The sequence below is a fragment of the Natator depressus genome, chromosome 20, assembly GCF_965152275.1.
Source record: "Natator depressus isolate rNatDep1 chromosome 20, rNatDep2.hap1, whole genome shotgun sequence".
Taxonomy (NCBI): Eukaryota; Metazoa; Chordata; order Testudines; family Cheloniidae; genus Natator; species Natator depressus.
Genome location: NC_134253.1, coordinates 5,022,820 through 5,041,076, shown reverse-complemented (window position 1 = coordinate 5,041,076; position 18,257 = coordinate 5,022,820). Strand labels below are relative to the sequence as shown.

General features: G+C 52.1%; 2 protein-coding genes across 2 annotated transcripts in view; both read right to left on the bottom strand.

Moving 5' to 3' along the window:
* LOC141975147 (uncharacterized) overlaps positions 1 to 6,642 on the bottom strand; it is a 37,752-nt gene extending 31,110 nt beyond the window's left edge. The window contains exons 1-3 of the mRNA XM_074935348.1: positions 6,502 to 6,642; positions 4,270 to 4,384; positions 2,390 to 3,058 (exon numbers count right to left, since the gene is read on the bottom strand). Coding sequence (XP_074791449.1) covers positions 2,390 to 3,058; positions 4,270 to 4,384; positions 6,502 to 6,519 — 802 coding nt within the window. The 5' untranslated portion in view covers positions 6,520 to 6,642. The remainder of the gene's footprint in view (positions 1 to 2,389; positions 3,059 to 4,269; positions 4,385 to 6,501) is intronic.
* Positions 6,643 to 9,502: 2,860 nt separating this feature from the next.
* Positions 9,503 to 11,949, bottom strand: LOC141975251 (uncharacterized). The gene is made up of 2 exons (XM_074935548.1): positions 11,928 to 11,949; positions 9,503 to 11,598 (listed from the first exon to the last, which is right to left on the bottom strand). Exons 1-2 carry the CDS (start codon positions 11,947 to 11,949, stop codon positions 10,451 to 10,453), a joined length of 1,170 nt encoding a protein of 389 aa, XP_074791649.1. The 3' UTR covers positions 9,503 to 10,450.
* Between the last annotated feature and the right edge of the window lie 6,308 nt (positions 11,950 to 18,257).

Sequence of the window (18,257 nt, the reverse complement as noted above, 5' to 3'; positions counted from 1 at the left end):
CACCTCCTTGTGGTGAGTCTTGCTAACATTTTGGTCTTTGCTCCTCTTTGCTTCTCAGCCTTCCAAGACTGCTCTCCCTACCCTCTGTCTGCAGCTGGGGGATCTGATTCTGCCACTTTTCGTCCACTGGATTGAAGTGAAGTTCAAGGACCCTTCATCCCTGGCATCAGCTCCTGCTCTCTCCACTTGCAACCTTGCTCCATTGGCTAATCCTCCATTCCACCTCCTTCAGCCTCATCTCAGCAGGTGGACCTACTTTTCTGCTCTAATGATGGCAGGTCGTTACTGAGCTGAAGATCATCACCATTCACCTGAACAGAGGTGCGGTGGAGACAACCATATGCAGGTTTATGAGCTTCTTCTTCCATCTTGGGTAAGCTGCATTTTCACCTCATTCACATGTCCATCTACCTTCCTTTTCAGCCTGGATTTTACCTCTATAGAGAATCCAGCCTATCAGTGTTTCCCAATGTGTGAGGTGTCCCCCCCCCAATGGAGCATGTGAAGAATTAGCCTGAGGAAAGGGGGGCGGACCTTGTAACTCTTCTCCAGATTCTCAGCTTTCATCTGGTCTTTAGCTGTTATAGTTGGGAAGAAAACCTTGGAAGCTGATGCAACAGCAACACGTACCTGAGTTTGCAGAGAGCCTGAAACAAAAGCTCCTCGCCTAGTTCATTTCAATGGGGCACTAGCTCAGAGGCCAATGACAATGCTTTAAATGCCAGTGTTGTGAGCTACTTCAATGCTCACAGAAGTATGTGAGGCAAGGCTGGGTCAGATGATGATGATCAACAATCCATCACTCATCTTGGGTACAGCTTTTAACAATACACAGTGGGGGGGATGGGCACAACTGATTTCATTTGGCTAATGTGGGGGCTCAGCTTTCACGTGTTTTGGAGACACTGCACTATACAATGGTGATTGCTCTTGGCTTGTGCTGTCCCCGTCGTTCTCCATCAGCTTCCTCTCTATGTTCACCTCGACCTTCAGCTCTGCTCAAGAAAGATCTCTGTCCCTTCTCCAAGCCATATTCACAACCTCAATCTCCAGCTCTTTTCAGGCCACAGCTACTCCTTCCATTCTTTGGAATGGCTCCAGGAGAGGAGAGAACCTTTGAAGGTTTCTCTTCACTAGGTGGGTCTTGAGAACTTCTTTGGATACCACTCCAAGAGCATTTGCCTTACGCAAAGATTTGTCTTTCCTAAAAAACAACAACAACAACAAAAAACCAAAACATCTTTCTTCCATGGATTTCAGATCTTGTTTAAAAGGCCTCCCTCAAAATACGTTCTTTTCCCTTGCAAACCATGCTCTGCTGTTCCTTCAGAGCCATGCTCATCAGCCTCCCGCTGCTCAGTGAAGTTTTGGGACAGTGCATGGACCATCTGAGCAGGCTGGCATGGGAACGGAGCCGTTACATGCACCTTGAGAGAGAGGAGATGTGACAATAGTCCGTGCGTGCCTGAATCAGGGCTGTTAAACTAAATTGATAGGAGGCTGGGACTCCGGCTTCTCTCTCACTTCAGTGGGACTTAAAACACAGTTGAGCATGTGCCAGGGCCCAGTGCTATGTGGTGCTAATGCTAGAGAATATCTAAATATGCACAGCTGCTCAATATGCTACATAGACGCCCATGTGCTCCTGATCCAGCCATGGCTCTGACTTTGGCCTGGGTGGTTGACTCTCTCGTCTTACATTGAATCCCCATCTTTGGGTGGATGCTAGGAATCTCCATCATGGATCCCAGTATCCTGGCGTTCTTTGCAATGCCAGCGTACCCACCCCTCCTTCGGGTCTGCCGTTCGCCACTGCTGTGGGCTCCCGAAGCCTTCTCACTGCTGCTTTGTTGGTGCAGTTTGCGCCGCCTCGCTGATTTCATTCTCGGGACGGCTCGGCATTGTCCAGTTTCACCAATAAGGTAGTGACAGCCCCTGGGTGGGGAGTCTCTCCGGGGAAACTGAGGCTTAGATTTTTCAAAGGCGCCAAAGGGAGTTAAGCACCCCTCCAAGGTGTGATTTTCAAGGTCACCTGAGGGATTTAGGAGCAAAGTCGATAGGGCTTAAAGAGCCACAAGCCCCACTGTCGTTCAACCAGACGTAAGCTCTTAAATCCCTTTGGCATTTTCAAAATGCTCTGACAATATAACGGGAGAGAGCCATGCACCCAACTCCCCTAGGCCTCCAGAAAAAAAGCATAACTAAATAGGAACCGTCTCCCATCTAATCCCACCGCCAGCTGTCCCTAAGCAACAGAGCTTCCCGCAAGCCATCCATGCCACCCCCCCTCCCTGCAAGGAACCCCCCATCTCACAAACCCCTCCGCACCTCACCCAACCACCCGTTCTGTATCCGATCTATCCCCCTGGCCCCCCCCCGGCCTTCTATGCCACATGCAGCTTCTGGTGCCGTCTCAGTTGCGACTTGTGGCGGAAGCTCTCGCCGCATTCGATGCATATGTAGGGCTTCTCGTCGGTGTGGGTCCGGCGGTGGCGGATGAGGTTGGAGCTGACGCTGAAGCGCTTCCCGCACTCCCCACACTTGTAGGGCTTCTCGCCGGTGTGGGTGCGCTGGTGCTGGATGAGGGCGGAGCTCTCGCTGAAGCGTTTCTCGCAGTCCCTGCACTGGTAGGGCTTCTCGCCGGTGTGGATGCGCTGGTGGGTCACCAGGTTGGAGTTCTGGCTGAAGCCTTTGCCGCAGTCGGCACAGGTGTACGGTTTCTCGCCGGTGTGGGTGATCTGATGCCGGATGAGGTCGGAGCTCCGGCTGAAGCCTTTGCCGCACTCGCTGCAGATGGTGGGTCTCAGCCGGGAGTGGGATCGCTGCAGCACCAGGATGTCCTTGAGTTTCCGGAAGCCTTTCTCGCACTGGGTGGGGGATTTAACCAGCCTCTTGCCCGGGGTCTTTCTCCGCTGCCTTTCTGGCCGGCTCTGACTCTTCTCTGGATCGGGGCTCTGCGAGACAGCCTCCCTGAGGCTTTCAGAGACGGGCCCCGGCGGCTCAGCGCCTCCCTCTTGGGGCGTCTCTCCCTCGTTCTCACTCACACTTCCACCGGCGGCTGGAACGAAGAGAGAGAATCCAGTCCCGAGCTAAACGCAGAGAAGGCTGTGCAGACTAGTGGGCAGTGCTGGACCAGCCCTTGGAGACATGGCTTCTATCTGTGTCTCTGCCACCGCCTTGGGCAGGTCACTTTCCCTCTCTGTGTTTCTGTTTCTCCTCCCACCTTTTGTCTAATTAGGCCCAGATCCTCACACGTATTTAGGTGCCTAACTCCCACTGGATACCATTTAGGTGCCAGTGGGAGTTAGGCACCTAAATGCCCAGGTGGCTATGGGCCATTATAAACTCTTCAAGGGAGGGGGGTGCTGGGAAAGGGAGGTGGCCCAGTGGTTAGCGCATTTGACTAGCACCCAGGAAACCTCAGTACAACTTCCTCCTCCGCTACCCATAGGACCATGGACAAGTCCTCGGGCTCTCTGTTCCCACATGTATGCTGGGGAGGACATCCCTGCTCTGCCTGGAAGGATGCCTGCTTCAGGCTGTGTTATGGTGTGTCAGTACCATAGCCAGCCTCGCTCTTGAAATGTATTTGTACACCACCTACCACCAGGGGGCCCTCACCTTGCTTGGGGGAATCAATACAAGCAATTAACTGGAGAGCGACTGTCGTAAATATCCAGCATGAGCCAGTTCCCTCTGGAGTTGGGCGCTGGGACCACCTCCAGGTCGGATGGGTGCAGGGGGGGATAGAATCGGAAGTCAACGAGGACAGGTGGAAAGCTTAGAATTGACACCTGCCCTGGGGAGAGAAGTGTTGCCCGTAGTCTTGAACTAGACGAGAAGGAGCTTGTTGGAAGACACTGAACTGGAGCTGCCGGAGAATCCCTAACTCGTGTATAGCACTTGTTCCCTCAAGGCGCTTTACAAAGTGGGTCAGCACTAGTATCCCTTTTACAGCTGGAGAAACTGAGGAACAGTGACTTGCCCAGGGTCACCCAGCACGTCAGTAGCAGAGCCAGGAATAGAAGCTAGGCCTTCTCAAGTCCAGACAACTGCTCCATCCACTAGGCAACACTGGATCTTAAAACATAAGCCCCTACAGCCTGCTTTAAAGAATCAGGCCCATTAGCTCAGAGGCATACTGCAATACATGTTGCAGCCACTAGGAGGAGACAAAGCCCCCTCTTATTGCTTGCAACAGCTGTGTTGGGATTTCCTCTCTTTCCCTTGCAGGCTGATGTCCAGGGGCTGCTTCGACATCTCCCTCACCTGCACAGGTGCCTCCTGGGAGCTCCGCTTCCCCCAAGTCCTGGGAATCCCGGACACGTGGCTCTCCCTCTTGTTCCATCCAGGATATCACGTGAGGCTCAGGAACCGGGAAATCCTGAGCCCAAAGGAAAGACACAAGGCAAATAGGCAGGTGACATCTGGGTTCGATAACTAGTCACTGAGGCTTTGTTACAATGTGTGTCCTCCCCATCCCCTCTAAGGATGGGGAATCCCAGCAGATGGGATACAGCGCAGGGAACTTCTTCAGATCCTAGGATATTTGAAGCGCAAAGGGTGGCGTGCTCACGGGAAGGACCTCCATGCACAAGGGGACTTGGCTGGCTCAGAACCAGCCCTGAAGTAAGCCTCTTGCTCTTTCTAATAAACATAAAGATCAGATCTATTCTGGGGCAGAAAACCAGCACAGTCCATTCATCATGGTCTCAGGCTATGGTACTGCACTGGGACAGGGCGACCTATTCCTGGCCCTGCCATGAGCTTGCTGGGTAACTTGGGCAAGTAACTGCCCTGCGCCTCAGTTTCCCCTCCCAACTTTGTCTTTAGCACGTGAGCTTTTCAGGGCAAGGACTCTCTCTTGCTCTGCATCTGCGCTGCACCTGGCATGATGGGGCCCTGATCTTGGCTGGAGCCCCAAGGTGATAGTGTAATAGAAAGTAATCAGAATAATACCATGGGAGAGAACTAAATTAAGGTTCACAAGCAACAAACCCCAGATCCTGGATCCCAGCCCCTGCTCCCCTGCAGCGATCCTGGATCCCGCCCTCTGCTCCCCTGCAGCAACCCCAGATCCCTCCCTCTGCTGCCCCGCATCACCCCCCGATCCAGGACCCCCGATCCCTCCCTCTGCTCCCCCGCATCACCCCCCCCCCCGATCCAGGATCCCAGCCCCTGCTCCCCAGCACCCTGGTTAATCCACGGTTGCACTACAAGGCATCTAACCACTAGCCAAAAAAGGGCGCAGTCTGAGTGCCCCCACCCTGGCACGGGGCACTGGAGTCCCAGGGACGGGCGCGTTGCAAGCCCCTCGGTAGCCTGCTGGCCCCTTAGGCCGTGCCGCCTGCCCCCCCTTGCAAGTGGCTGGGGGGGCCGCAGCCACCTTGGCCCTGTTCCCCGCCCGCCAGGCTCCCGATCCCCGCCTGCTCCCCAGGGGCAGCAATTTCTCGCCTCCCCGGCTGGTGCTTCCCCTTCCCCCGGGTCAGCCTCTCCCTGCGCCGCCCCGGCCCCGGCCCCGCAGCCCGGCTCACCCCAGCGGACGGGCCCTGGGTCTCGGCTTCGGGGCGCTCTCCCGGCGCGCGAGGGCTGCGGGAGGAGGCTACCCGGGGGCTGCGGGCTGCCGCGAGCCGGAGGAGGCTGGGAACAGGAAGGTCCCTGCTCTATTCGCTCCCCCCGGCCTGTGAGCTCCAGCGACGGGCGGAGGCGGCAGCTCTATGGTCGGAAGCCTTCGCGCAGCCCGGGGACCCGCCGAGGCTCAGGGGGCTGCGCCCGGGGCGGGGGGAGCGTGGCCCGCGGTAGCAGCGCGCTTCAGCCCCCAGCGCACGGCGCTGTACCAAGGGGCGCTGCTGAAATCCGCGGGGCCAGAGCCCCGGCGCGTGTAAATCGGCCACCAGCGCCGCTGAATTCCATGGGGCCAGATCCCCCCACGGGTGTAAATCTGCCATAGCGCCATTGAAACGGATGGGGCCAGAGCCTCAGCAGCTGTAAATCAGCCGCCAGAGGCGCTGAAATCCGTGGGGCCAGATCCCCTCCGCGGGTGTAAATCACCCATCGCTCCATTAACTTCAGCGGAGCTGCAGCTGATTTACACCAACAGATGATTTGGCCCACTCTAATGCCCTACCTCGGGGGTGGCCCGCCTGAGCCTGAGAAGGAGCCAGAATTTACCAGTGTACCTTGCCAAAGAAACACGTCAGCAGCCCCCCATCAGTTCCCCCCTGCTCCCAGCACCTCCCAGCCTGCTGATCAGTGCCTCCCCTTCCCTCCCGGACTCCCCGCACCTCCCGATCTGCTGTTTCCAGGGGTGCAGGACTAGGCTCAGGGGAAGGGGTGGAGTCGGGGCCGGGCCTGAGTTGAGCAGTGAGCACCCCCTGGCACACTGGAACGCTGGCGCCTGCAGCTCCAGCCCGGAGTCGGGGCCTAGACAAGGAGCCGCATGTTCACCTCTGAAAAGCTGCATTTGGCTCCGGAGCCCCAGGCTGGCCACCCCTGCCCTACCTTGTGACTGGTTCTCATTCATCTTCTCTTCTGAATCCTGGCAGAAAGTCTGGGCTGTCTTGTTTCTCTACTGCTACGCCATGCCTGGAAGACCATCATGTTAGAGATGGAAAGAAGGAGCAGGAGGACCCGGGGCGGATTGAGTAAACGGACTTCTTTATCACGGTACTCGTTCCCCTCGACCCAGTCGTCGAGTAAGCCCCGAGTTCATCACGTCGCACTCTTTCATCTAAGTTAATATGTAAATACCCACATTTACTACGACACCCTTCCAAAACCCTTATTCAGTAATATGAATGCCCATCTAATGAATATTAATAGCTAGATACTAAATATAATTATACCTGCCCCTGTTTACTGCTTACAGTATTAAGCATAGTGTACAGACATTTTTACCGTTAAGGTACATTTCTTTGCAGTAATTGTAGCCACAAGTTCCCTTAATCAGTAGTTCACAGGGGAAGGAGGAAGGGGCCATGACCCCGAGCTCTTGTAGCTGGGAAAGGAAGGAAGGGGGAGATAACACTTCTTTACTCAAGGGGGATCCTTCAGACAACCGCATTCCTTATGCAGCTGTAACGCTTATCAATCCTTACCACGCAGAAGGGAAGGGAAAAGGACGGCAACTTTATCAAGCGAAGAAATAGTGCTTACCTGTGCCTCACTCCCTATTACCATGATCTTTACCCAGGTCTTTACTTAACCCTTACATACCCCAACACATAAGAGCCAGGTTTCCAAGGTGCTCAGCTCCCCTGATTCTATGCAGCAGCTTTCCCATGCTCTGAAGAGGAGTAGGTTACTGCACCCTTATGCAGCAGCTTACACCAGCGAGTAGGCAGGGGCAAAGCCGGGGCCAACGTTGGGGCGGGGAGAAGACCATTAGGGTAACAGGGCAGTGTGCAGAGACTCATCCGACAGTTGGTATTTCTTAAAGCCCCAGCTCTTGGAGTCATGGGGTTCGGTGTGAATCTAAGTTTGCATTTAAAAAAAAATTAAGTTTGTTTCTAGTCTTCTCAGTAGTAGAGAAAAACTGAAAAACGTGACCCCTAAAAGTTCTAAAATAACCCCAAATTTTTTTAATCCCAGGATTTTTTAGCCAATCTCATGAGTTTGGGAGGCCTGTTTCATTAGTGTTTCCCCCCGCCCCCCATATTTGGGGTTCACAAGACTGGGTTTAATGTGGTCCCCACACCAGCTGTCTAGCCTTTGTCTAGTGTTCTGCAGGCATCACAGGAGAGGGGCATTTTAAGGATTTGCTGGTTTTTTGGTCAAGCAAAGGGAAGCTCTGTACACAACTCAGTGGCATTTCCCTGTTTGTCTTTCCATTGGTCATGTGAGAACTTTTGAATGCCACGTCCCATCTAGTCCAGAATCTCAGGGAATGTTCTAGGCATCAGGGCACAGAATCCTATTGATTTGGGGGAAAACTGGAAAACCAGAAAAGTCTGATTTCTACTCATGTAAGTAAGAGGAAAATTTGGGGTCCAGTCCTCTACTGGGAGGATCATGTTGTCCATCAAGAGCTGGTCCAGAGGGGAATAAGCTATACTCTATATGGCACAAATATACAAGTATAGCTGCAGCTGCACTGGGGGTGGGTGGGTTGCCACTTTATCTACAGTCATACAAGCTTTGGGAGGCAGTGTGGTATAGTGGCTAGTGCCCTGGACTAGGCCTTAGGAGACATGAGTTCTCATCCTAGCTCTACCAGTGGCCTAGGGCAAGTTGGGTCACTTTTCTGTGCCTCAGTGTCTCCATCTGTAAAATGGGGATAATGATACTGCCATCCTTTGTAAAGTGCTGTGAGATCTATGGCTGAAAAGCACTATGTAAGAGCTAAAACAACAAGGAGTCCTGTGGCACTTTAGAGACTAGAGTATTATTTTCATAGATTCCGAGGCCAGAAGGGACCATTGTGATGATCAGTCTGACCTCCTGTATATCACAGACCACAGAGCTCAGCTCCCACAATTTTGATAGACAAGACCTAAACCAAGAAAGTCCTATTGACTGTGAGTGGGATCTTCCTTAGGCATCTTGGAAAATCTCGGCCTTTGCCCTTTATAACAGGACCACCCGAGACCCAGGAAATAAAGACGACGACAAGTGCAACATTGAAAAAGTGATAGGGTTGTTTATCCGATAAGCAAGAAGGCAAGAACCCCAAACCCAAGTCTTTCTGTGACATCACAAAGCTATGAGCCTATAGCAGATCCTCCTCTTTGGTTTCAGTGCTGCTCCCCCCTTTTGGATCTGATGAGGATAATGTGAGGGTGCCTAGTGATTGATCCAAGTAACATGACATTGGGCACAAGTGGTGAATTCACTCTAAAATTCCAATGAGTCCTTCAAAAAGGGTGTGGACGTTTACAAGGATAACAGAAAAAATCCAGAGTTAGAACAGTGACTGCTGCCATGAGCAGAGCTATTAAATCTCATGCTTCAGGACTTAAACAGCTCTCTATTAGAGACCTAATGTGGGGCCAGATTATCCAACATCTGCTACTGTGCGGTTCTTACACCTTCCTCTGAAGTAGCTGCTGCTGGCCACTGGTGGAAATGGGATACTGGATCAGATGAATCTCAGGTCTGAGCTAGTCTGGCCATTTCCGTGTTCCTACCCTCTACTTTTCCCCTCCCAATACACTTGGAAAGTGTCTGCAAGGCAAAACAACACAATGCTTAGGGCCCCGGATCACACTTTACTCTCAAGTATCAGAGAGGTAGCCGTGTTAGTCTGGATCTGTAAAAGCGGCAAAGAGTCCAGTGGCACCTTATAGACTAACAGACGTATTGGAGCATAAGCTTTCGTGGGTGAATACCCACTTCGTGCCATGCCTGGGCATCATCATTACACCAAATCAAGGAGACTATGGCCTGCCTTTCCTTCAAGCACTCAGCTCCGGAGAAAACAATTCAGAAACATTTCAAGACCTCTTCAGACCCCCCACCCCCACCCCACCCCAATGCTGATCAACACAGGGTCAGATTTTCAAAAGAGCTCAGCGCCCATTGAAGCACTCAACTAAGGACTAGGTTTTTCAAACTGCGATGGGCCAAATTTGAAAATGAGTAAAAGACCCAGCGTGCACCCAACACACTGAAAATCTGGCCCCAAATATCCTTGTCATGTGTCACCTCAAAACCATCCCGTTTGCTTCATCTGCTCTGCATGTCCGCCATGCTCCATTCAGCTGAGAACAAGGGGGATTGCTTTGTCCTCTTTTCCCTGGTCCAGTAGAACTTTACCCACAGTCTGCTGGCAATCTTAAGAGTGACTGCCCAGTTTATGTCAAGATTGCTCTGTTTTTTTGTCCTTTCGGGCACTCACAGGCCATACGCCCAGGTCTGTAAGAGACCAGTGCCTGCTGTTCCTGAAGCCTGGACCCAGCCATGTTTCAGCTCTTTCTGCTGTTGCCTCTTTATTAAATGATATACCAGTCTGGCTGCCCACCCTATCACCCTGATGGTTCTGCTTTCAGGTTTAGCCGTCCCAGAAATCACTGCAGATCTCCACCCATCTGGCTGCTGCTGCAGTAACTCATCTCATAACAGAGAGAAAGGAGCTGGATACACTCCTGTACTGCCCTTGGTTTCTTGGGCTGCCTTATGGGCTGACCCCAATCCTCCCCCCCCCCCGCCCCAGTTTAGCTTCTCTATAGGAGCAGAAGACAAGAAACCAGAAGACAAAAATGTCTCTAAAATATATGGTCAGGAGGAGATTTTCAGAAGCACCTAAGAGATTTAGAAGCACAAGTTCCATGGACTCTCAGATGCTTTCGAAAGCCTCCCACTGGGTGTCCAAATTCTACGGCCATCATCCCCTTAATGGGAGGGCAGATTATCCCACATCTGCCTGCGGTGGGGTTCTCAGTGCTGGCTACTGTCAGAGACAGGGCACTGGGCTAGATCGACCCTGGGGCTGATCCAGTCTGGGAATGCTACATTAAGGAGGGGAATCGGGTCCCTCGTCCACATGGATCCGTCGATGCTGGATCAGGTTGGAGCTCTGACTAAAGCACTTTCCACACTGGGTGCACTTGTAGGGCCGCTCCCCCGTGTGGGTCCTCTGGTGCTGGATGAGTGCAGAGCACCACCGGAAGCTCCTCCCGCAGTCAGCGCAGAGATGAAGTTTCTCTCCTGTGTGGACCCTCCGATGCTTGATCAGGTTAGAGTTCAGACCAAAGCTCTTCCCACACTGGCTGCATTTGTAGGGTCTGTCTCCCACATGGATCTTCTGATGCTTCAGAAGGTTGGAGCTCAGGCTGAAGCTCCTCCCACACCCGGGGCATTTGTAGGGCCGCTCGCCCGTGTGGGTCCCCTGGTGGTACACGAAGTGAGAGCTCTGGTAGAAGCCCTTCCCACACTCCCAGCATTGATAGGGTCGCTCTCCAGTGTGGATCCTCTGGTGGGTGAGAAGGTTGGAGCTCAGGCAGAAGCTCTTACCGCAATCCCAACACCGGTAGGGTCGCTCTCCCCAGTGGCTGCACTGGTGGTAAACAAAGTGGGAGCTCTGGTAGAAGCCCTTCCCGCACTCCTCACATTCATAGGGTCGCTCCCTGGCGTGGGTTTTCTGGTGGTACCCCAAATGCGAGCTCTGGTTGAAGTTCTCTCCACAACGGTAGGGTCGCTCTCCTATGTGGGTCCCCTGGTGGTACACCAGGTGTGAGCTCTGCGTGAAGGTCTTCCCGCAGTCAGGACACTTGTAGGGTTGGTCTTCTGAGTGGATTAACTGGTGTCGAATGAGGGACGCGCTCTGGTAGAAGCTTTTCCCACACTGCAGACATTTGTAGGCCTTCTCCTTTTTGTGGCAAGGAGGGTGGGCGACGAGGTCTTTATATTCCCTTTCAGCCAGATCAGATTTTCCTTGCCTCTTCTCTGGACGACTTGTCTGATTCCTTTCCGAACTGTGTTGGTCCTCGCAGGCTTTCCCTTGGCAAGGATGCTGGGCAACATACTCTTTGGACCTTCTGCCCAATACAGTACGCGGTTCTGCCTCCTCAGGGCCTCCTGGATGATGATCTATCTCCTTGTTGCCATTACTGACCTCAACATCTGCTGGAACAGAAAGAGCGTCCAGGCACGAGTCACTCCCTGTGCATGAGAGACAGGCGTTTTAAGCTGGGAAACAAACCCTTTGATACTGCAGCTCTGGAGCCGAACCCCCTCACCCCCCGAAGAGCAAGGTGGAGCAATCTTTGATTTACATCCCATCTAAACACACTAGGCACCTGGTTCTCAGTTAGTCTATTCCTGTGCTGTGGCAGGGCAAAGGTAACAAAGTCACCTCTGTACATCCTGTATTCAGGGCCTGGCCACACTCTGATGTAAGTTAGAGCAGCCTTGGGGCTGCTCTAATTTACACTCTGCTTCCCATTACCCCTTGTGGGCCTTGAGAAGCGAGGCTACTCATAGCATAGTACATTCTGGCCACACCTCCGACATACTCCCTACAATCAGGGCTGATGCAGAGCCGTTATACCAGCTCTGCATGCACTAGCAAGGACCCCTGCACAGGGGGTATTCTCAGAGAGTTGTTTATGCCCACTTCAGGGCATCAGTATATGGGAATGAGGTCCTAGTCTCTGCAGCCCTGCACCTTGAGTGATCATTTGCACCAGTGTAGGGGGAGTGTGACGTGGGTGTAAACCACTACCATTCCAATTTGGTAGTAATTTATACCCACTTTGCTTTGGTGTACATGACGACACAGGGTACAGGACAGCAGTACATTTGGACCTCAGATGAAGGATTGCTGGTGGGTGGAGGGTGGGTGTCCCCCCACTTGCAAAAAGTCAGTCCTGGTTGGAAGCTGGGCATGATCTTTCCTCTAAAGATCTGGCAATTGCTGATTACAATACTGGACACGATGAGACAGGAATCCAAGGGTTCACAACCACTTGGTTGGAATTCTACATTTTTGCTTTGCTCGTTGATAAGGAGGTCACTTATTTCTTACCTGTACAGTTGTCTCTGGGGAGCTCCTTGAAACCTGGGGTGCACGATAGCTCAGTGGTTTGAGCATTGGCCTGCTAAGGGTTGTGAGTTCAATCCTTGAGGGGGCCATTTAGGGATCTGGGCCAAAAAATGGGGATTGGTCCTGCTTTGAGCAGAGGGTTGGACTAGATGACCTCCTGAGGTCCCTTCCAACCCTGATATTCTATGACTCTTCCATTTCAGCCATCCAGCAGCTCACATCTGGGTTCAAAAGTGAGAAATGCTCCTGATCCCAGGCAATAAAACAGGGACTATCACACTTTATTGGGGCAGGGACTGTCTTCTTCTGTGTTTGTACAGGTCCTAGCACCATGAGGTTCTGGTCCATGATGGGGTCCCTAGGCGCTACGATAATACAAATAAATAATCATTACTAGCATACAAAGAATGTTCCAGTATTTTAAGACCACACTAGTTTTTGGCCAGTTGGGAGGGATGTAATTTGAATGGATGAGAAACTATTTGGGGATGTCTCTTGGAAATTAAAACATGCCCCTGTATAAATCAGCAGAAAGACCAGGGTCAATGGCAACCCCCCCACCGCCCAATGATTAAAATGGGGCCCAGTTTTCAACCCAGAGCTTCCAAGTAAGGCGGTGTGGGAATAGGAAATAAAATAATCCAGAGTGCTTGCAAATTAATACAATTCTCGCCCTGAAGTCAATGGAACTACGCTTTATTTACAGCAATGATGAGGTCTGGCCCTATGTTTCCTGCTCTTTTTAAATGGAAGGCCAGGACAGATGGGGCACAGTCCAGTCCTCCTTTGCCTGGCACCTTGTGTAGTTATTTATCCCAGTCCGAAGTGCCCAATTCTCAGTTCCACCCAAGCTCTGCTATTATCTGAAGCCAGCCCGGTTCATGAAGTAAGTTAGAATAGTCCTGAGGCCCCTCTAACTTACACTATCCACTATCTGTTAGTCTATAAGGCGCCATAGGACTCTTTGCTGCTTTTACAGATCCAGAGTAACACGGCTACCCCTCTGATGCTATCCATTAGACCGCCCAACCTCTCACTAGATTCTGCCCCTCCTCAGAGGAACGTTGTACATGGTCACTGCAGCACAAGGGCAGCTGTGGTTTCAAACTGCTTTTGATTTTCTCGAGAGTGGACCACGTTCAGTTATGTGAACCTGGGTGGGCTAGCGGACACCACACTGGACTGGGCCTTGGGAGACCTGGAGTGACCTGGGGCAAGTCACTTCGCTGCTCCGTGCCTCCGTTTCCCCAGTGGTAAAATGGGAATCAGGGTATTGATCTCCTCTGTAAAATGCTTTGAGATCTACTGACGGAACGCGCAATAGGAGAGCCGGGGATTATTCTTAAAGACAGATAGCACGCTATGGGACATGACTCGGAAAAGAGTGACAGCCACCTCCGGGTCCTTGCCTCTTAGCTCGCCTCAGTAAGAGGTGCCTGGCTCAGATTTTGATTCCTATGCTCCTTTCCGCCCCACTTAGCTCAGGCAATGAGTTTTTTGCCTCCCTTGTTTGCTTTTCCCAGGGGAAGGGCCGCCTTTCTGTCCCCTTCCCTAGATCGTGCTCTCCTCCTAACTCACCGCTCCTGCTGTGGGATGAGGACAAGTTACTCCCCTTTTGGGGTCATCAGTGGAGAAGGGATCCAGCCATTGCAGGCAGAAGGAGCTGAGAGCTGTCCCAGCAACAAGGCTCAGCCACCTGGAGTCAGGGAGAGGCTGAGACCAGGAAGGTCTTTGTTAAATCTCCCCCTCCCTGTGTTTCCTCATCTCCACTAAGAGCCAGATGATTTGGGAGCTCTATGGTTGTAACCCTTTCGTTTCCTAGCTAGGAAGGAAAAATCCTGAACAATAGAGCAATTAGGGTGGAGCACTGCAGGCCAGGGGCTTTATTTGTCTGGTTAAACCTGGAAAAAAAGATCTGATTTCTGCCCATTGAATACAAATTTCAATATCAGGGACACATGTCCTGCTGCTGTGCTTGCTAGTCTGTTTGCGGAGGATGCAGGCAACACCACTGGCTGATCAAGGAGCCAGTGGCTAAGTCAGGGCTGGTTGCCCAGCCACTGGCTTCAGCTGCCCACAGGAGCTCCATGGCCACCGTCACAGATACGGCTACCAACAGGGCTGCTGGGAAGCCACTCCAGCGCCACACTAGTTATTATTTCTTTTATGTATTATGGTAGCGCCTAGGGTCCCAATTAGGATTTGGGGAACCGTTGTGCTAGGTGCTGTACATACAAGATTGTACATTACAAGACCCTGCCCCAGATTACTCATGGTCTGACTCTAGATTGATGACAAGATGCAACAGTGGATAAAAGAGACAAACTGGGTGTATGGAGGGGACAGGGAGAACACAGGAAAGAGGCAGTGTGATCTAGTGGGTAGTATAGCAGTCAAGAGACCATCATTTAATCCTGGTTCTGCCACTGATCTGCTGTGTGACCTTGGACAAACCACTTCACTTCCTGTCTGACTTGTCTATTTAGATTATATGCTTGGCAGAGCAAGGATTGTTTCTATGTGTTTGTATAGTGCCTGGCACAATGAGACCATGGGCTTGGTGTTGTGATTTGTTTTAAAGCCCCAGCTCTTGCAGTCATGAGATTATGTGAGACTCTCTGCTCGGTAAGTTTCTAGTCCACATATTTGCTGAGACAAGCTTGAAAACGTGAAACCTAAAGAATCAAAAACAAGAAGCAAAACAACAACAACAACACCCCACCATTTATTGTTAAAAATTTCATTATTTTAAAGCAAATCTCATAGGGGCCTGACTCATAACTTTGGAATCCTTGAGGTTGGCGATTCTGTTGGTTGGGTCCTCTAAGCCCTTGTAATACAAACAATTATTAGTAATAAGCAATGGCAGGACGAACAAGTCTGACATATGTGAGAAAATGGGATTTTTCTGTAATATTTCCATGAACGATATGGATGGCGGTAACTTCACTATGGATTGCTACCCAGTGGGTGCAAAAGAGCTAAGCAGCTGCTCTTGGGGCGGAACAGGAGACATGAGGTGTTTGTGTCACGTCACTGTCACTGACTTGAATGGGTCAGAAATGGCTAAATCTGACCCATATCAATGAAGGATCCCAGAAAGACAACGGGAACCCCAGGGACTGAACAACTGATGCCTAACAAAAGGAAACTCCAGCAGGTGGAACATGCGAACTCTGCATGGGTCTGCAGGAGGGAGGAATGGACCGAGAGGTGACAGGAGCCTAGATACAAGCTGGCCTCTGGAGAGACACCGGGGCTCACCTGGGATTGACAGACAAAAGGACAGAGACAGAAAGAGGAAACTAGGATGTTCTCTTCAGCAGCATGAGTCAAGCAAGCCCTGGCTTGGCCAGCACGGACTATGTCTTCACCTTTGCTTCTCTGTGCTAACCTAAAGACTTCCTGGTGCTGGGTTCCAGGTGACTAATAAACCCTACTCTGTTTTGAAAAGGCTGCCTGGTGTCACTGTAAATACTTGCTGAGGTGCTTTGGTCTCTGAAGAGCGGAAAAGTCTCTGAGCAGGAGTCTGGCTCGCTGGGCAGAGCTCCCGGGATGAAACAGGAGTGCTGGAACCCAGGGGCACATCTCAGAGGCATTGGGGCGGCATGGCCGACACTTCAGGAAGAGAGGGACCCCTGGGGAGTCTGGCATATTGAACAGGTTGCTCTATGGGACACTTTAAGAATAGCACAGGGCCAGTGGATCTGTGACAACACATCAGGCAGTTTTAGTATTAATTAGTTGTAGTGTGGTACCACCTGGGAGCCCCAGTCATTGACCAAAAGGCCATTGTGTTAGGCACTGTACAAACACAGAATAAAAAGATCTCTGAACCAAACATCTTACAGTTTCCCTGCTCTCCTCAGCTAGGCACAATATCAGAGGAAGTCCTTGAGCTCCCCAAGCCACCACCAGAGAGCCCCCTCGTACGGAAATAATGTTTAAATATTAGTGTCGACCCTGAATGAAACAACACGATGGAAACAGCTGTGGAGACACCACTGCTAAGGCACTTCAGCTAGCATCGGCAATAAGTGGATTTGCAGTTGTATCACGTGAGCATAGCGTGGTCAGGATTTTCAAAAGCAACTAGTGATTTGGGGTTCCTCAGTTGCCCAACTTGAAACACCTTAAAAGGGGCTAATTTTTAGAAAGTGCTGAGTTCCTGCCCTCTGAAAATCAGGCCCCTTTTGGGGGTCCAAAATAACTTGAGAAACTATTAACCTATGTGTTTTTGTCACTTCTGTAAAAGATGAAGATCTGCTATTGGCCTCAGCTAAGGAATTACTTCTTTAACTCAGATGATAAAAGCTCAGGCTTTTATATTTGGAGGTGCTGGATTCAAGCTCGTCTGGTGACCCAAGTGTAGGGGGTATTGTTACATTTTATCTGAGTTCCTTGAAGAAAGCATCAGCTTCTCCACACAAAGAAAAGGAGGACTTGTGGCACCTTAGAGACTAACCAATTTATCTGAACATAAGCTTTCGTGAGCTACAGCTCACTTCATCGGATGCATCGGAAGCATAGGAAGACAGACTTTCTTGGGTGACTATAAGGAGCAAGTACAACCCACTCTAGGATGCCCAGGCAGCAAGTGTGAAAAGTCGGGTCAGGGGGTGGGGGTGGGTAGGTAAGAGGTGCCTATATAAGAAAAAGTCCCCAAAATCGGGACTGTCCCTATAAAATTGGGACATCTGGTCACCCTAACCCACTCAGAATAGCATGTGCTTCACTTCAATCCCCTGTTTCCATTTGCCATGATGGTCCATTCCTGATCTGGTGGCAGGTTCCTTTGTAGTGTGATACCAACTCCCTCCTTTCTCCGAGGGTCAGGCACCATCTTTCCTCCTTGCCCTCTGACCAGATGTCTTTAAGATCCCATATACCTTGTGCAAATCACTGTCTCGCCCCCTCACATTTGGGACACTGGAGTAGGAAGTGTTTGTGCTTCAGTCTGTCTTGCTGGCCGCAGAGTCGCTCCTCTCGGGGATCAGGCCACGCGTGGTGTCTCCTGATTGCTCCCTCTAGCTGGTGGCCACCAACGTGGTATTTGGCAAGTCTCTGCCTTAGCACCAGCTCCTTCGGTGGGAAGCACAAGAAGCCCTCCCCCGCCCCGAGAAAGCTGAACTCCTGCGCGGAGGGGGCAGGGGAAAGGAGCCGAGGGGGTTATGGAACCATCTGTCCACAGGGGGCTCCTCCAGACACTTCCCATCCGTCCCCCCACTCAGGGGCTGGCTCAGGCCTTGACCCGGGATCGTTTCTACACCCCCCGGCCCCAGATTTTTGGGTCCTGTCCCCACCCTTCCCTGGCGCCCAGGGTTTATGCAGCCCAGCACAAGCCACCCCAACACCCCACCCGTCCAGGGCCGGGGGGGGGTCCCCCAAAACCAGTCACCAGAACAAGGGGCCCCTAGGCTCCCAGACCCACTGGGCCCGGCCAAGGGGATTGAGCCGGGCAGGATGAGCAAGGAGGGGATTGGAGCAGAGCTGAGTGCAGGGCGGGGCCTGGAGGGTGAGGGAGCAGGGGATTGGAGCAGAGCTGAGTGCGGGGCGGGGCCTGGAGGGTGAGGGAGCAGGGGATTGGAGCAGAGTCGGGTGAGGGGCGGGGCCTGGAGGGGGAGGGGATTGGAGCAGAGCCGGGTGAGGGGCGGGGCCTGGAGGGTGAGGGAGGAGGGGATTGGCGCAGAGCCGGGTGAGGGGCGGGGCCTGGAGGGGGAGGGAGGAGGGGATTGGAACAGAACAGTCGGAGTCCTTCAATGCGCACGCGCGCTGT

Bases quoted from the DNA above. Each gene is read 5' to 3' on its own strand.
- LOC141975251 (XM_074935548.1), bottom strand. From the start codon at position 11,949: ATGTCGGAGGTGTGGCCAGAAT. The intron at 11,599-11,927 runs GTACTATGCTAT...TCTCATGCACAG, and splicing joins GTCGGAGGTGTGGCCAGAAT to GGAGTGACTCGTGCCTGGAC.